Here is an 18,978-nt window from a genome sequence, read left to right as displayed (position 1 = left end):
AACATCCTGCTGATAAAAAGCACCCAAAAAACGACTCCTAAAAACGAGAGGAGGGGTGAGTGCCAAGAGGAGGTAACTCGCCGGTTCTGACTGTAGAAAAAATATTCTGAGCAAAGATCGGGGAAACGAATAAGAAAGCATTCTGCCAAAGCTTATTAGGCACTGAATTGCATTTCTATTTACAACGCTGACACGAGAACACAGATGGTAAGTGGCTCGTCCGTTTCTCTTGTTTCTTGTAGAGACGGCTAGCTAGCTAGCGACAGCAAGCAACATACCCTGTCTTCCCCCTCCCTCCTTTTGTGATGAGGTTGATGTGTTCTCGATGCTAGTTAGCTAGCCTGATGGTTGGTTGCTATTAGTCATCCACCTGAAATAGGATAACTTGTGAAATATTTGTCCTAGGTTTTGTGTTTAAATATGTCAAAAATCTGCATTGTGATGTAACCGTGTTTTATTGCATTGATGTATCAACTTGACATTTTCTGATGACAGTCCTTTGTTGCGCGCTAATTAATCATTCCAGCCTTCTATATGGCATTGTGCTTCTCTACCTAGCATTTCACTCAAAATTAGCCTGATTGGCTAGATTGCTGATTTTATTGTCATAAAATAAATCGCAAAATAGTTACCGTTAGTTAGTATAGCTGCTATCGCGCTAGTTCACGTCTTCTCACTGGTTCGGCATTTGTAATAAATATATAATATATATTTATAATCACAACAAATTAACTGTCATTGTTTAGTGTCCACCTGATTAGTTTGTTGTGATGTTGATTCAGAAATATAGGTGCACTGTTTATCCCTGCCTTCGTTGATTTCTCAGCCAATTGTGTTATGGTGTGTGTTTTTTGGCATGCAACGCCTTTCAATCATATAGCTACAGCATCAACCGATTTGTTTTACGATGCCCTCCCTGGGTTGTGGATTTAAAGGCTTTGTATTGACTGTACTTTATCGCAGCCTTGACCCGGCTTCACTGTATTAAATTAAAAGCTGTGGATGGGGTTATACAGTAACAGTCATACAAGGTAGCGGGCTGACTGCATTGTTGCAAGCTAATTCTGTGTTGGTGAGAACCTTAACACTGCCTGTCATACTCAATAGACCAGTTGAAATTATATGATTTTACCTCTTGTGACCACACACCAGTGGTTATTTATCCGTTAAACTCTTGACCGTAGCAGCATGGCCAAGCACTAGCGGAGTGTGGGTAAAGTACACCACCTTCAAACTGTGGTGTTCTATTCCACTTAAATTCTCCGTGATGTTTGTCTAGATCACTTGGGCTGTAGAGAACACATTTTAAACCGCTGTCTGCAGGTTTGCCATACCAGTTCTCTATCAATTTAAGACACCGCATCTCCGTAATTACAACCTTTTCACATGGTAATTTCTATTTACTGCCAATTTGTGGGGACAGACGGGGGATCCAATGGTATGCTTGTCTGTAATTTTGGCCCAGTCTTTACTGAGCGTTGTGACAGATTTCAGTCAACACTGGTGGACTTTTGTGAAACAAGCTTCTGTTGTGTGACGACTTGTGGAGCTCAAGGAAGTGGGTTTTACTGGCTGCATTGATCACACGAACACTACCCAGTTTGCTTCTATTGACACCTCGCGATGAGAATTGCACTGACAGTTTGCTTGAAACCATTCCATTGCACAGCCTGTATGTGCCCCTGGGCTACACCTGCCATCAAAACACAAAAAATGCTTTTGTGCAAGCCGGAACAGACATGTTGTACTGTTTGGACAAGCTCTCTCCTACACGTTTTATTGCCGGGAGGCTTAACTGAAGTGGCCATATTCTTTACTGCCCAACTTCTGTTTCGCAACCTAGCTTACACATTCTTCATGACTGCAACGCTCAAGCTTTCTGTGGTTTCTCCCCAAACTTGGTTTGCCCCTATTGGTGTTAGATCAAGTTAACAAATTGACATGTATGTCTTGATGTTACAGTGGTATTGATGATAATACATTTCTACTAGTCTTTAGACAGGGACTGCCAAAGGGGACGGTGTGTTTCCAAAAGGTGCTGGCTGGTCAAGGCTGGGAGAGTACACCCATCTGTTGGGTTAGTGATTTGGACCATAGATTTTATTTTTAAATATAGGTAGTCCAGACCAAAGTGTCATTATGAGGCTGTCCAAAGCTGCCATGCTTGTTATGGGCATTTTAGGTAATGGTGCAGGCTGCAAGTTGCTTTTCAAAACTGAATGTAACTAGTTCACTGAAACTCCTAATTCATTTCTGTTGTTCTGTAGAGCACTTTTCTAATAGGCTTAAGTTTAATATCTTAAATAGTTGATAGTATTGAATAATAGTCAGAGAAAGAAACATGACAAATAATCCAATAAGCATTGTTTTAATGCCATGGAGGGAAATGTCTTAATTCAATTTTGCTTGGATATATCCCATTATGATTTCCAACCGAACTTTTTAGCTACTGATTATTTTAATGTGGTCCCCTCTAAAACAATTTTATGTATCGTTTAATATTAATTTAATCTTTGTCATTGAACAGTACAAGTAAAGTACAACAAAATGCATTATATTCAGAATAATCCCATTTTCGATGTTTTCTAGTAGAGACCACACATCCTTTCCATTGGTCTGATAATCCTTCATTTGACTATTCTTACAGAGTTCCAAGCAAATGCAATCCTACTGGAAGGACAGTGTCTGGTTCCTCTCCAGGATTCTTCCTACGTTTCCACCCTATGAGGGTGTCCTAGTCACTGGCATCAACTGTTGTTGCTTGCTGGTTGAGGTTTCATGCTGGGCATCTGTAAAAGCACCTTGACAACTGCTCAATAACACATTTCCATGTTTCCAGAGCAAGTGCTCAGTTCTGTCTGTGTGCAGCTTTGTTTTACAGAGGTAATGCCTACTTCATCTCTTAACCTCTTCTTACATCTTGGAGGCAGAAAATTTCATGACTTCTGTCTCCTACCTCTATCACACAGCTTAACAGGCCACTTTATTTGGTTCAATTGTTGGCAAATCCACTGTCTTGTGAAATTCCAAAATGGCGGACCTCAGATTTGCATGCATTTTAGTTGACGTGATGAGGCATGTTGTTCTGAATTCCTGTCCCTCAGCACGCTTTGGTTGTGAAACCTTTGTTCTCTGTGTGATAACATCATATCATTTCTGACCCTGAGGCCTCTTGCTGGGTCCCTATGTGCTAAAGTCAACAGAGCCTCTAGGTCTTCAATGCACACATGCATTACAGGCACCTTCAACGGATGTTCAGCGCATGTCTTTTGTGAATTAACTTTTTAACTACAACAAACTTAAATGTGGCCATGAGAAGGTTTTGGGTTCACATCCCATTTTCAAGGTCAACAGCCATGTGATCCTCCATCTTGAATAAACCTTTAAACACCTTAACTTATTGTGATTGGTGCTAATGTGAGATAAGAGGAGGACTCTTATGGAAATGTGAGGTTAGTGACAATGTTGTTGGAGGAGCTCAGCCCTTTCAATGGAGTGGTCACGTGACGGTTGTTCCTCTTAACGTTACTGCAACGTTAATGTTTACGCAATTCTGAATCTGAGGTGTGAGAAACGGAAATAATTCAGACAACCCTGGTCCATGGTTCTTTCAACTATGAAGCTTTTCTCACAGGGGTCCGGCCTATCTAGACAGTTTTCACTTCTGTGATTATGGCTTCATGAGACGTCCTGCCTTTGTCACTAGTCATATGTAACCTCACACACCACAGCCTCAGGAAATGGTTTCCCCAGAAGTGTGGGAGTGAAGACTTGTCAGCTGATGGTGTGAGAGGTTTACCCGGCATCTGTACAGTATTCTCTACCAAAGAGGTGGGGGGTAAAAAATGTAATTGACCAGAAACATCCTACCCTATTACCATCTGCCTGTGTGCCAATATGTCTTCTCCCTATAGAGGTCTCTGCAATAGATTCCCAACCTTTTTTACCTCCAAGTGTGTTACTGTTTACCTGCTCGTATGTTGTTTAAAAATATATTCAAAGGACAAGACCCTTTAGGGTTAGCCCAGGTGGTTGGTTGTCAATTTAAAAAAATGATCTTAGCAGCTGGACATATTTTCATCAGACTGGCCTTGAGGCAACTGTGTTGCAATATGAATATATAAGAGTATGATAGACTTATGGACCATGACATTTATTTAATGTTCCATGTTTATGTATTTAAATGGACTTGACGCTAAATGTATCATCCATCCAAAAAATTATAAATCTGGCATTTATGCTTTTTGAAAAATTTTTTAAAGGAAAGATCTAGGAGAGCTTTTTTGCTAAGCGCACTAGGTTGTCATCAAAGCTGGTTGTACACTGACTGAAGTCCTGGTTCTTCATGTTAAATGACAAGTCGGCATCGGTAAAATTAGCTGTATGAACACAGAGTGTATGAGTGCACTAGGCTGAACTCTTCATTTGAGAACATAGTCCTCATGCATGCTTAGTTAAGTTATTCATTTCTTAATTCATACCCAGTATTAGTGTACCCATTAGCTAGCCAACTAACATTAGCCTATAGCTAGTTAAAGTTAAAGGAGAAAATGACTTATTCGCATAGGTAATTTTTTTTTTTATGATGTTCAAGCTAACAGTAACTGAGTGCCTCATTAGTTTTCGTCCTGCTTTATAGCAAGCCTCTACCAAAAATCTGTAGAAGCGATCCAATTTCATGAACGGGAGGTGTAGACCTACCCAATAAGGTGGTGTGTGTCTTTCCTAGTCAAATGCTAAATTCTTGTCATTAAGTAGAGGCCTTGAGAGGCTAGTCCAGCCTTGCTTGATTTTCCCAGTTTTACAATGTTTATTTTCCGCTTCCTTTTATCTCATCTAGAGGATCAGTTGTTGGTTAGTGTTCTATAAATAAGTGCAAGACACTGATATTGATGGGCACTGACTGGTGGTTGTTCACAGCTTGGTCCAGTTGCGTTAGGATGTGCTCTGACAGAACTGACCGATCTCTCTTGGTGCCACACAGCCTGGGGTGAAATGTTCTGAGAGTCAACTCAATTTAACAGCACAAATCCCCATACGCTATTCTACTGTGTGGAAACATTGATGTTGCCTGACTGTTAATATTCCTGGTGGTTGACATAACCGTTCAAGAATGTTTGGATTACATAAGCTGATATCTGCATGAACACTGAATTGTTTGACCATGTACTGGTTTATGTTTTGGACGTCTGCTTGATCTGTTTTTAACCCAGACCAATTTTGCCGTCAAGTTGAAATGGACGCATACCTGTGCAAGTAGGTACTTGATGCTGCAAAGGATCCCCTCTGTTTTTCTTTTGGGATGAGCTAGCCTTCAGCATAATTTCCCTGAGGAGACATTCTCCACATTATCCTGACCTCCCCTAGTTAACGCCCTCTCTTAACTCTCCCTGCTTTTGTCGGGGTGATCTGAGCTCTGGTGGAAGGGGCATAGGGCTTTGTCAGTAATGAGATTAGGAGATCCTCAACCTGATCTCACTGTGGGCACAGCAGTATCAAACCCTTTTAACTGCATGGCCGAATCACGTGTCGCCTACCTTTTTTGTGCAGTCTCTTCCTCTTAATGGAATACATGGCGAGAGACTGAATTTGAACGTTGCTAAAAGTAGGATACAAATGTGGCACAATTAGTAGGCAGTGAAGTGCTCTTGGCTTTTTGCTGCAGACTTTCAGCCTGATCTAAATGGTTCTAACCAGTGAATTGAATCTAATGGGCAAGCCTGTACGTAGTCGACTCTTAAAGCACTAAGTTATGAGCCTAGTCACCACGCCATTTAAGGAGATGTTTGTCTCCAGTTTGGTTTGTGAACTCAGGGTGGCCTGTGGTTGTCCTTATCCACCCTAATCAGCCTGTGTTCTAATCCCAGTGGGGTGGCAGTTCGCTGCAGTGCCGACATACTCCTTGACAGGGGATCCAGAGACAGGATGTCTGTATCATCACCGCTTCCTGTCACTATGTCAGATCTGAGGTGGCTGTCTGTGCTGTGGCTTATGTACAAATAAGGCAAAAGAAGACAGATGGCAGCAGCCCTGTCAAAAGCCTGCCACTGACTTATCTAATCCCGTTTCATTATCGTTCAATGGCTGTGGCAGTTTTGGCCCACAAACCAAACTTGGGCAACTAGACCCAACCTTGTTATACATTGATTGCTGTGCTGTAAGAGGAAACCATTGCCCCTTTTAAAGCATTTTTTAAACTTTGTCTTGGCTTTATCACTTGCATAAAACCATTGTAGTTACAAATTAACGACTCTTCAGTGCATTATTGCCTTTCATCAGTGAGGGATTTCAAGGTAGACATTAAGCAGGACAGGCTGTTCTTATTTCCTTCACTGGTAGAAACTCCAGAGTAGGGTTGCCATCTTGCTGCAACAGGAAGGGGGTTTGTCATAGCGTGCATAGAGGCTGTGCAGCCAAGTGTTGAGCCAACCTCCCTTGTGCCCTCGGACCTGTCCACGCCGCACTGGACCATGCAAGGAACTGTTAACGAGGAGTGCCACCATGATGGCATCTACAGGAAGCGCCAGTGCCTCAGTGAGCCCATCATTCCTAACCTGTTACTTCCTGTTCTCACAGTGAGACCACACCCCTCCATTCACTGTGGTTACCAAGGGTTACTGTGATATGAGGCCATAGTAAACTGAGACGCTAATAACGGCTAATTTGATTAGTAATGTCAATTTAATGGGGGACAAATTGGATTCCCTAACATTCGATCCTCCTCTGCCTTCGATCCGTGTGTGTGGGTTTTCACAAATGTGCAGGCCTTTGTGAAAGGCTTTGTGGGTGGGCCTCAACCCTCCCGACCTCTATCCCCAATCCCCTTATGTAACAGCTGGGGTTTTAAAGGGACGTCAGGCGTGGACTTTCCCCGAGAGCAATCCTGCCTGCACTCAAAGCTGACACAGCAATTTAGAATAAAAGTACAATGCCGTTTAGCAGACAGCGATCCAAAGTGACTTAGTCTGGTCCATAGACATTACAGCAGTGATTGTAGCAGGTGTACCAAAGTGCTTGGTTTAGACTCCCATACAAATCGCTTTGTTCATTCATGATGTCATGTGCAGAACTAACTAGGCCTACCTGTTAGTTCTGCTTCAGGGCATGGCTGTCACAGTGCACAAGCTACTGAGGGCCAAAGGTAAAAGGTGAACTGTAGTTCTAGACCAGGTGAGTTAGGAGAGCAGTGGGACTGACCGCTGAGACCACCAGTAGGCACCTTTGACCTCCTTGATCTGGTCTTCCATGTGGACCTAATTTCAGGCTTTTATTGCCTAGTTATAGCCGCTTGGCCACAGTAAAGGGAACTAAGCGGCATCAGTTATGAAGACATTATGTTTCTGTCTGGTTTTGAGTCATAAACAGCCAAGTGATTTGTTTCTGTACTCCAGGCTACCGTGCAGGAACTCAATGGATGTCTGCGTATTGCAGCCTAGGGCTTCAGGGCACCAAGATTAGAGAAATTAGCTCGAGGCTGAGGCCTCATTACATAAGACTGGCTACTGAGTTGGAATAACCTGAATGGCCTTTAGTTCTTACAGACCAGCTACAGAGTCTGGAGTGATGTGAATGGCCATTAGTTCAGGCCAGTTTTCTCTCACGATCCTACTGTAAGATAGGTGAACAGTTGCTTTAGTAAAACATTTTTATTGAGTAATGAGTTATATGCCCCATGGTTCTAATTCTACATATGTCGTGCTCCTAGTTACCCTGCGCTAGTGTGTTCTATGTACCTGCTCAGACAGAAGGTGGCTGATCTTCTCCACAGGGAGTATAGTACACAGACAGATGGAAGTGGCAGGAAGGAAGGGAACAGGAGAAGGAAGCGACTGAGATCAAAGGGGGATGTAATGAACAGAACGTTAAAGGTGGTGCGAAGGGCCTTGAATAGCTAACTAGGTGTTTTAAAGTAACTTATGCCTTTTTCTACTGTCATGTACAGTAGGGACGTGCTCTGGACAAAATGTTACTATCCGTAACTAGGCTACAGAACTAGAAGGCAATATTTATCAACGCATAACATTAAGTTAACTTTACGTAGCCTTTCGTAGGTAACATTCATTCAGTAAATATAGTCCATCTTCCCTTGCATTAGTCAACTTTTATACACTTGCTAACATTTCCATCATTCTGACTGACTGGACCCAAACACACTACTGCCGCTTTGACGATTATAAAGAACAAATATGTGAAGGATGCGCATGTAAGAACATGAAAAGGAACCAGGTTTGGCCGGCCCACAATTAGAAGGAATGAATGTTGTTGCCCTCGTTGGATTCGAACCAGGGTCTCCTATGTGACAGGCTAAGTACTATGCCAAGCTATACATGTGCAGAGTGTTCTGCATTGTCAAACTAATTAGTGGAAACACGGTTCTCGAAACTAGTTCCATACATTAGCTAACATCCAAACCAACTGCAGGTATAACAGGGTTGATACATTGAATGTAGTGTGTTAAATTAGAGAACTGTAGGGTCCGATTGGGACATACTACTTTGTCATAAAATTGCATCTCGATATTAGATAATTTTGTCACGCATTAACTTCACGCCAAGTTTGAATATTTAGCGAGACACCATTAAGCATTGTGTTTAACTGAATAACATTTCTTAAGTTTACTTCCACCACAAATACCATCTATGAAACGTATGCCTTTTGCCACTGGCTGTTTTAACAGCTTATTAGCCAGTCACCGGTCTACTGGTATCTACTTTATATAATAATTGAGCAATTGCAATTGCGACTGAAAATGAACTTTAAAACACTGCCAAAGCTATTTCATTTCATGGCACAACAACTTTAGTTTTTCTTTCATTCGTGAATGAAATTGATATAGTAACTATCCATATAGGTGACAATAACTGATTTTCTTGGCTGGCTCCGTTTATGCGCTTCGTGCAAATTCAAAACCAGTGGCGAACCATGGCTATTGGAGGTAGGCCCTCCGTAGCAGAAATATCTGACATCATCTAGAACTCCGATGCCTGCGTATACAGATCATGACTTGAGACCTTACTTTTGCAGACCTATGTAGGAGAAGCAATTATTTGATGACCGAGTCAAACGGTCCTAAGCCGTGGCTCAGAAGCATTAAACGTAGGCTACACAACGGTTGCAGATATTGATATCAGGAACCACGTTAGAAGAAAATACGGTTGTCGTTTCAATTAAACCTTTGCCAAGACAGTCACTCAAATAGTGGCGGAATAAATTCAACCACACAACTACTCACAATGTTTCAAGACCACGGACAGTATACTGTCAGAGATATTAGTTGTGCTGTATTCAATGTCCTGCATGAAATACAAAAATGCACCGCAAGAAATGTTACCTGTACTTTTTATTGAAACGTCATTACCTTTTGTTTCTACCACAAAACCAGTGATCTAAAGTTGAAATAAAATTGTACACATTGTATTCAAAATGATATGAACCAGAGGAACAAAATGTAAGCTGGAAATGAAAACGACACAAAATCCACTCACCATTACGATTAACATTTTAAAAACGAAGTCCATTCTCCTCCTCTTTATGAAATGGATAATGGAAGGTTCATGTAGCTTGTCTTTTGATTTTTATATCCGAAATAAGTTATTTTTGATTGAGATTTCATTTCTTTCAGAATACTACCAAAGAAATTCTGATTGGATGTTTTCTTCTTTTGGATATTAACCCTTTTCCAACACACTGAAGAAATATAAAAGGAAAATCATTACAATTAAGACAAACATTATATCAATGAAAACAAAATAGAAAATTATTATAGATAGATTATGTAGATATACACTTACCTCAAGGATTATTAGGAACACCTGTTCAAGTTCTCATTAATGCAATTATCTAATCAACCAATAACATGGCAGTTGCTTCAATGCATTTAGGGGTGTGGTCCTGGTCAAGACCATCTCCTGAACTCCAAACTGAATGTCAGAATGGGAAAGAAAGGTGATTTAAGCAATTTTGAGCGTGGCATGGTGGCCGGTCTGAGTATTTCACAATCTGCTCAGTAACTGGGATTTTCACACACAACCATTTCTAGGGTTTACAAAGAATGGTGGTAAAAGGGGAAAAACATCCAGTATGCGGCAGTCCTGTGGGCGAAAATGCCTTGTTGATGCTAGAGGTCAGAGGAGAATGGGCCGACTGATTCAAGCTGATAGAGCAACTTTGACTGAAATAACCACTCGTTACAATCGAGGTATGCAGCAAAGCATTTGTGAAGCCACAACACGCACAACCTTGAGGCGGATGGGCTACAACAGCAGAAGACCCCACCGGGTACCACTCATCTCCACTACAAATAGGAAAAAGAGGCTACAATTTGCACGAGCTCACCAAAATTGGACAGTTGAAGACTGGAAGAATGTTGCCTGGTCTGATGAGTCTCGATTTCTGTTGAGACATTCAGATGGTAGAGTCAGAATTTGGTGTAAACAGAATGAGAACATGGATCCATCATGCCTTGTTACCTCTGTGCAGGCTGGTGATGGTGGTGTAATGGTGTGGGGGATGTTTTCTTGGCACACTTTAGGCCCCTTAGTGCCAATTGAGCATCGTTTAAATGCCACGGCCTACCTGAGCATTGTTTCTGACCATGTCCATCCCTTTATGACCACCATGTACCCATCCTCTGATGGCTACTTCCAGCAGGATAATGCACCATGTCACAAAGCTCGACTCATTTCAAATTGGTTTCTTGAACATGACAATGAGTTCACTGTAATGAAATGGCCCCCACGGATTGTCAGCCACCCGCTTGACTGTCATGCAGACCAGGTAAAATTTACTATTGTCATGGCTGGTCAGGGACTGTTTGCGAAAGCTGTCAGTGCTTTTGTAAAAAGACCCACATTTGTCCCCTCTAGTCGGGAACTTACAATAGACGACACCGTGCATCTGAGTTTGAAGTTTATTTTTTTTAGATAAAATTCGCTTTCGTAGTTATTCTTTGCTGCCTTCTTCAATTTAGTGTCTTGCAAGTTTTGTTTAATTGAAAAACATTACCAGACAGACACGCATCACTCAACTCCTGACTGGCCAACAGCGCGTGAACGGTAGTTTATTTGTGCCAGATTACGAAACAATAAAAAAAAAAAGTCATCGTTATTGTCGAGGCCTGTACAAGTACTAAATTAATTTCGGATATTCGACTAACCGTGCCCATCCCTACTTGTCATGTTGCGTTTGTCTAGCTGGTTTGATTGTCTCCATATGCCTGTTATTGATGCACAATAAATGTACTAAGGTTTAATCCCCTTATCTTTTAATTGTAGGACAACAGAAACGTCCCTGAAGATAAACCTGTCCAGCGCTCCAAAGTAAGTATAATTATCCTTACATTTCTGTTCCTCTCCATTTCTGGCTTGTCCGCAAGGTCCTAAAATTAACTGTGGCCAAATGCAGGTAGATGTGGGTAGAATTTTCATTTCCCCATCCATGTTGACAGGTGGTCACATAGGGCTCTGCAATGTGCAAATGTTTCAGTTGTTCCAAAAAACTGTCTGAAATCAGGTAGGAGTATCTGCTAGTTGTGATTTATAGCACACAGTCTGGTATTTGTGCTTTTGTCATAGCTGGACTAGAAATCCTTTTTTAGGGATTTTCTCTAATGGCTGACTGCACTCCGCTATTAGCAACAGACTGCACACTGGTAGCCTAGTGGTAACTGGAGAAAAATACATTTTTGGAAAGCTTGTGTGAGACACATTTTACCAGAAAATCTCAAGTGTGTGTTGTCCTTGTTTCATGGCTGTTGACATTTAGTTCACGTTCCTAGTGATTTTTGCTAGCAACAAGGTCTGATCACTACAGTCAGATTTAAGAAAACGAGTGGAACAGGGAAGAGAATCCCCCACAGAAATGTACCCTTTTGACCCATTACCTGTCTGTCAGCTCACTAACCCCTTCTGACCATTATTTGTGTGTGTTTGTGTGTTTGTGTGTTTGTGTGTTTGTGTGTTTGTGTGTGTGTAGTCCTTCAGTTTTAAAACTCAGAAGGAGGTGTGCGCGTCATGTGACAAGGCAGTCTACCCCATGGAGAGATTGGTGGCCAACAACCTGATCTTCCACTCAACCTGCTTTTGCTGCAAGCACTGCAACACCAAACTCAGGTAGGACAGCACAGGCAGAGGAACGATTACAAACTACAATGCCATGAAGATCAAAATCAACTAAAATGACATGTTTTGCCATTTATTTTGTATTATTATTGGCTTTGTGTTTGGTTTGAGCTCATTAAAATATGCATACTTTGCTATTGTTTATTTTACATACAGACCATTAATTAACTTTGCGGACGCTCGTCAGACAAGGGGTCTACAATTGTGATCCTCTATTAAAATGATATTGCATAGCAAAGTTATGTTCTTGTAGCTCTTGAAAGTATCTTGCTATTAAATGGTGGACTGAAGTACAACCCTGTTTCCAAAAAAGTTGTGTAAAATGCATATAAAAACAGAATGAAATGATGTGCAAATCATATTTAATTGAAATTTGTACAAAGACAACATCAAATGTTGAAACTGAGAAACATTACTGTTTTTGGAAAAATACATGCCCATTTTGAATTCGATGCCAGCAACACGTTTCAAAATAGTTGGGACAGTGGCATGTTCACCATTGTGTTGCTTCACCTCTTCTCATTGTTTGGGCACTGAGAAGACAATTGCTGTAGTTTTGAAAGTGAAATGTATTCCCATTCTTGCTTGATAGGTCTGGACTGCAGGCAGATCTTCTCCGACTGAGCTATGCTGCTGTGATGTGTGCAGAATGTGACGTTGTCTTGGCATTTTCTTGTTGAAATAAGCAAGGCATTCCCTTAAAAAGACATTGTCTGGATGGCAGCATATGTTGCTCCAAAACCTGTATATATTGTTGAGAATTAATAGTGCCTTCACCCATGCCATGTGCACTAATGCACCCCCACACCATCACGGATGTTGGCTTTTGAACTGCACTGATAAGATGGATGATCCATCTCCTCTTTAGTCCAGAGAATGGAATATCCATGATTCCCAAAAATAATTTCACATTTTGATTAGTCAGCCCACAGGACAGTTTTCCATTTCCATTCACCTTAAATGAGCTTGCACCCAGGGAAGGTGCCTGCTTTTTAGATCTTGTTTATATATGGTTTCTTTTGAACATTAAGGATGATAATAAATGAGATATTTGGAGATCAGAAAGATCGAAATGCTTATTTCCTCATTAGTCGTTCCTTCCATCGTTCTCAGGTGATCCAAAGAGCCTAAAGATCCATGGATCGTCTTTCATTTTCGTTCATAATTTCTTCCGGTGAACGAGATTCAAAGATCCTACTGAGCTCAATCATGAATCACAGTTCACCAAAAAGATTCATTCAAAAAGAACGAATCATTCACGAACGACCCGTCACAACTAAAGACCAGAATGAAATTCCTCTCTTGTCTACAGCATACACTGAACTGCAAAGAAGCAAAAGACCTAAACTAGCTCTCTATAGCTAGCAACCAGGAACCCTTAGCTAAAATTAGCAAGGCTACGAATAAAATCAAAACTGAGTTAGCCAGGTAATTATATTTTTTCTTGATTATTATTATGAACTCTTCTCTATCGATTGTTTTGTTTTTTACTGAAAAAATCCTAACTAGTGCAGCTTTAAGGCAGTATTCTCCCAAAAAAATACTGTTACCATCAAAATCCCACATAGTCAACAACCGACAATGGTTGATTATCAAGTGCAATGAACTCAGCAAGAACTTTCCTTTTTTTTTCTGTCCACGGGCTGTCTCTGGAAATCTTTTTTTTTTGCTTCTCCAGTGTTAGCGGCAAAGTTAGCTGCTGATGTAGTTCTGCGCTGCTAGCATTAGCATACTCCTTGAACTCTGCGTTGTGTTGTCTAAAAATGTTTGATCAAATTGCTTGTCAAATTAGTGTTTGACAATCAATTTTGACAATTGAGCTGAGCTTGCACTCTGCTTTACTTGTCATTGCTGACATCTCCGTCTTCCCGATCTACCAAAGTTCTATATTCTATGCGACACAACGATCGAGTTTCACTTCACGTTTCCATGACGTGGTATCGGCATATTTCTGAGTACAAGTACATGTACACGGTGCATCCCTAATCCTTTATTGATATTATGTACTGTAGACGGTGAGATCAACAAACATTGCAATTTTACGTTGAGAAACGTCATTCTTATATTGTTGCACTATTTGCCCATACAGTTTTCAGAGTGGTGAACCCCTCCCCTTCCTCACTTCTGACATACCCATACGCTCTGAAATGATCTTTTAATACCCAATCATGTTACTGAACTGTTGCCAATTGATCTTATTAGTTGTGAAATGTTCTTCTAGGTTTAGTTTTTTAGCATACATAACTTTTCCAGTCTTTTGTTGCCTCTGTCCCAACTTTTTTTAAACTTATTGTTGGCATCAAATTCAAAGTGGGCATATTTTTCATTAAACAAAATGTCTCTTTCAACATTTGATATGTTGTCTTAGTGCTATTTTCTATTTAATATAGGGTTAAAATTATTTGCACCTCATTGCTTTCAGTTCTTTTGGAAAAGGGGTTGTGTAATATATTGTGGTACAAATGACAATACTGAGGAAAATATGAGCTATGCTGAATACAAATGCACTCATACATGCATGAATACAAATGAGCAAACCAAACTTTGTTATATAATCAATCCTATTTGTTTTTCTGACCACCTTGTCCCATATCTCCAGCCTAGGCACATACGCAGCCCTGTCTGGGGAGTTCTACTGCAAGCCCCACTTCCAGCAGCTCTTCAAGAGCAAAGGCAACTATGATGAGGGCTTTGGCCGCAAGCAGCACAAGGAGCTTTGGAGCGCCAAGGAGGGAGAGGACATGACCAAGACGGCATAATCACTCCCACGTCCTTTAGCCTCACCCTGAACCCTTCTCACATCATCATACTGAAAGTGTCATATCGTGGGCTTTGTTAAATGTTCCTGGGCGCTCTCTTTCCATGGGACGAACACGCACACCCACACCCACAATACAACTGGCCAGACACACCCTGCATTTGAGATTTGTTTATTCATTTAATTTGGTCTTAGTTTATATCATTTTATTTTGATAGAAACAGATTTTTAAATCCTCTTGAAATTGTTTGTTGATTGTGACCAAACCGCTCTTCACCAACCACTGGTACGTTTTTGCTGGATTTTTGAGCAGTATATAGTTTTTATTGTCAATTTTTGTCTGAGCAATTTGCACCTTGGTGACACGAGGCGTAAGGCCCCTGTATGCTCAGGTGAATATATGGTCAGAGAAGCTACAGTCACTCTAAGCTGTAGAGCATACTCTCAGGTCAACTATACGGAGCTCTGTTCATTTTCCAAATCTATCTTAGCAAAGTTTGTATAATTTTGACCTCTTTCAGTTCCACACATTCAGTTACATCCAATACCAGTTGAATGCTCTCTAGCTTAGAGTATAATTAGCAGAGGCCATTTGGTGAGTTTGTCAGGGTTCACATTTTGAGAAGCAAACAGGGTACACTGTACTGTAAAATAGTCATACGCTCTTTGTTTAGGTTTTGTTAAAATTTCTCATTTTATATTGAATTTGCTCTTTAATGGCTACAAAGGGTTCAGTTTTGCATGTTTGTTTGTGCTGTATTAATGTCTTGGCCTTTTACCTCTGGTTTGTACTGCCCTCCTGTGTTCTGGATGATTTTTTTTTTTTTTTAAACAAAATAATCTTGTAATCTCTTTTTACAGCACTCTTTTCTGTGTATTCGCTGGGTTTGCCTGACGTTACAGGATAGGTTGCTCCCACATGCAGAGGTTTTTTTTTTTTCTTCATAGTGTATCGTGACTTTGTATGTAGCTGTAACTTTAGTGGAGGTATGGCCCTTTACTGTCTTGTCCATAATATGACCATGCATGTTCACGAGACAAGATGACCTCAGATTGACAGGGAACAGACCAAGAAGGACCGTTACACAGCTGTCATACTATTGCTTGCCTCTTGTCCTTGCAGGGAGCTATCTGTGCAGAATTGGGACACGTTACTGTGTAAAACTAAGCTGGACCTCATTTACATAGGATTGTTATGTCATGATTCCACATTATGTAAAAAATGTTGCTTCTGCAGTAACATCACATCGGAGAACATGAACAGGTCTCCTGTTTTTCATTTTTTATTTAAAAAGGAAATCAGAAGTCCTAATTGCTTTTCTTCATTCCATGGTGTGTTTAGCTGAACTGAGTGCCAGGGCCCTTTTTTTTTTTTAAAGTTATTTTTAAATCACCTTTTCGGATGGTCTACATACAATTCAAAAATCATTGACTTGATAGGGACTGCTTTTAATTTTACTTCAATCCATTTAATCTAATAGCTGAAATTTGAACCTTTAAAAACAAACTATACCTAGGATGTAGTAATATAAGAACTAGTATATTCTCGGCATATACTATGTTGTGAGTCAACATTTGAGTAAAACAGACCCTGTAAATGTATGCGATAGATATACAATTGACCAACACATTTGCTCCTAAATTGCTTGAATTGCAAGTAGAGGACCAATTTGAGAAGTCCCGGACTCTTAGATGATCCCCTTTATTTGAAAAAGACTGATCAAACACTTTACTCATATTTGCAGAGTAGTTGCAAAACGCATTTCATAGTTAACACACGGTAAAATGTACGTCGATAAGCTTTGGTATGCTAGGTGAGATTTCTCAGACCCACTTATCAAGAACAGTTTGTGCATTAATACAATTTTGACTAGGTGGCAAAAACACGACCCAATCTAACGAGCATGGAAGTCAGTGCTTAGATGGCGATAAATCTTACGGAAAATATTTATCTTTAAGTTAAGACCGTGTTACCTGCGTTTCAAAGTTAATTTCCTGAAATTCTACTTATTGCAGCAGGGCTAGTTGAAACGTTGCAGCTTGAAAATGATTTTTTTTTGACATGCTGCAAATAGAAAATACTGCCAAATTCAAATGTACAAGCCATGCGTGCCCAGATGGTAACTAGAAATGACAGAGCCGACATGGCTAATTAAGTGGCAAACATGAGACATTTCTGAAGCGCAACCATATTTTCTAAATTGTAAATTATGTATTTTAATACTCAACAGTAGGCCTATGTTGAGACTGACTGATCACATAAAAGATTTGGACAAACCGTGGGAGAAAAGTGCTGGCCTTTCATGCGACTACAGCACATACATCGTGTGCAAAATGTGTAACACACATTTAAGATCAGTTCGAATTGCTATTAAACATGGCACTCACCTGCTGTGAATGACTCCATACTTCTGGATTCAGCATTCACGGTCCAACCGTGTATGCAATGTATGCTTTCTCACTCGAATGTCGAGTTTCAGTGTGTACACTTTTTCAGTGTGTAAATTGCATTGCACATTCGTAGAAAAATAGGATTCAAATAATGTTTTTCACCCCTTGACAGTCTCCTAGGGCAACATTATGAAAATTGCATTCAGTTTCAATAACATGAAAAAAAGTATTTTTGACCAATGGCAAAATGTGCGTATTTGAAGGAAATGCACTTTTTAAAACCATGTCACTCTGCCTTTACAAAGTGTGACCGCTGAAATGTTTTGGTGGGGTCTCACCCAACAGTCTTTTTAGTGGTTCTACAGCGCCAGCAGTCGATCAGCAACGAGCGACAAACACAAGCACTTAACAATAAAACGTAGAACACCTAACGGCTTAGGCCAACACAAACTCAATTTTTCTTTTTATATTTTCTTCATTCTTGTTAAAGAACGAGACTAAAGCCATTTCATCGAGTCAATTGGAAAGTATCCAATGCCACTTCACACTTGACTGACGCTTGAATGACACAATGTATTTTTTTTGTGATGGAAAGTTTACTGTGAATTAGCCTAGGGCATGCTGTGCAGCACAGAAAATAAACTGAGGAAAGAGGAACATTTTACCTTTTAGTAAAGCCTTAGAAATAAATAGCTAAATACCAGAGCTCCTAACCTTATTGCTTTTTAAAACTTTTTCTGAGCTCACATACCTTTCTACCTGTTCCAGCCTATCCCCTATGAAAAACATAGCCTTCTGTTTGTTTTCCACTAGGTTACAATGTTGGATGGAGTGGTTTTACTCAGCCAGCTGTTAATTTAACTACTCATCATCCACTCTCTTCTGACCAGTTCTCATTCTTTTTATTTAAATGTCTCAATTTGTAAGGTTTTCTATTTGCCTTTATTTTATAAGGGTCCTTGAGACCACCCAGAATGCACCGTAATCAAGAACATTATATAAAAATGACACTGTTTCCATATCGTTGTGTGTGCAGTGCGCCAAGGTACAACTGCATTATCCTGTGAATTAACTGTCTTTATAAAGAGAAACAAATAAAAAGAAAAGGTACACTTTTCCACACTGGTGCCACCAGGCTCAGGTGTATGAGAGCGGTGTGACTGTGTTCTGTGAGTCATGTAGTTAAGTGCAAAACTGTATGTGGACTTTACATTTATTTTTCAATGCAGGTGTCACTTGTCAAAATGTAAATGTTTGCATTTAAAAATGTATTCTATATAACTTGACATGTGGAAGGTGGCCTTACAGCAAAATCGTTTTGGCTGTGTTTTCTTTCACCTCTACTCTCCCTTTTTCTTTTGGATAATTAGCCTCCTCAAGTTAAATTGTTGTAGAAAAACATGATTATAAATAACGTGATTTCCCCACACACAAATGTATTGTTTGATAATTTTCTTTCCATAGTTTTTTTTATTTTAATTTTTTACATGCTTTTAAAAAAATAAACATGCTGGTGTTAATAGAAGTGGAGTGGTTGTCTTGGTATGTCAATGGAATATGTTATTTAGATCATATTTGTTTTCATATAGGCCTAATCGTATTATTTGGTCTTTTTTTCTGATAGTGCTGTCTAAAATGTGACAAAGACCGCGTAGGTATAATTAAGAGGCTATGTTTTTTTGCACCCTACGTCATTAATGTATGTGTACA

The 18,978-nt window shown here is 40.1% G+C and overlaps 1 protein-coding gene across 1 annotated transcript; it reads left to right on the top strand.

Moving 5' to 3' along the window:
* On the top strand, positions 1–18,793 carry limd2 (LIM domain containing 2). The gene is made up of 4 exons (XM_010874175.3): positions 1–207; positions 11,274–11,318; positions 11,974–12,110; positions 14,719–18,793. Exons 1-4 carry the CDS (start codon positions 205–207, stop codon positions 14,876–14,878), a joined length of 345 nt encoding a protein of 114 aa, XP_010872477.1. The 5' UTR covers positions 1–204; the 3' UTR covers positions 14,879–18,793.
* Positions 18,794–18,978: the final 185 nt, after the last annotated feature.

This window comes from Esox lucius, chromosome 11 (assembly GCF_011004845.1).
Source record: "Esox lucius isolate fEsoLuc1 chromosome 11, fEsoLuc1.pri, whole genome shotgun sequence".
In the NCBI taxonomy this organism is placed as follows: Eukaryota; Metazoa; Chordata; class Actinopteri; order Esociformes; family Esocidae; genus Esox; species Esox lucius.
The sequence above is the reverse complement of the archived record's forward strand: the minus strand, read 5'-3'. Positions and strand labels throughout refer to the sequence as shown.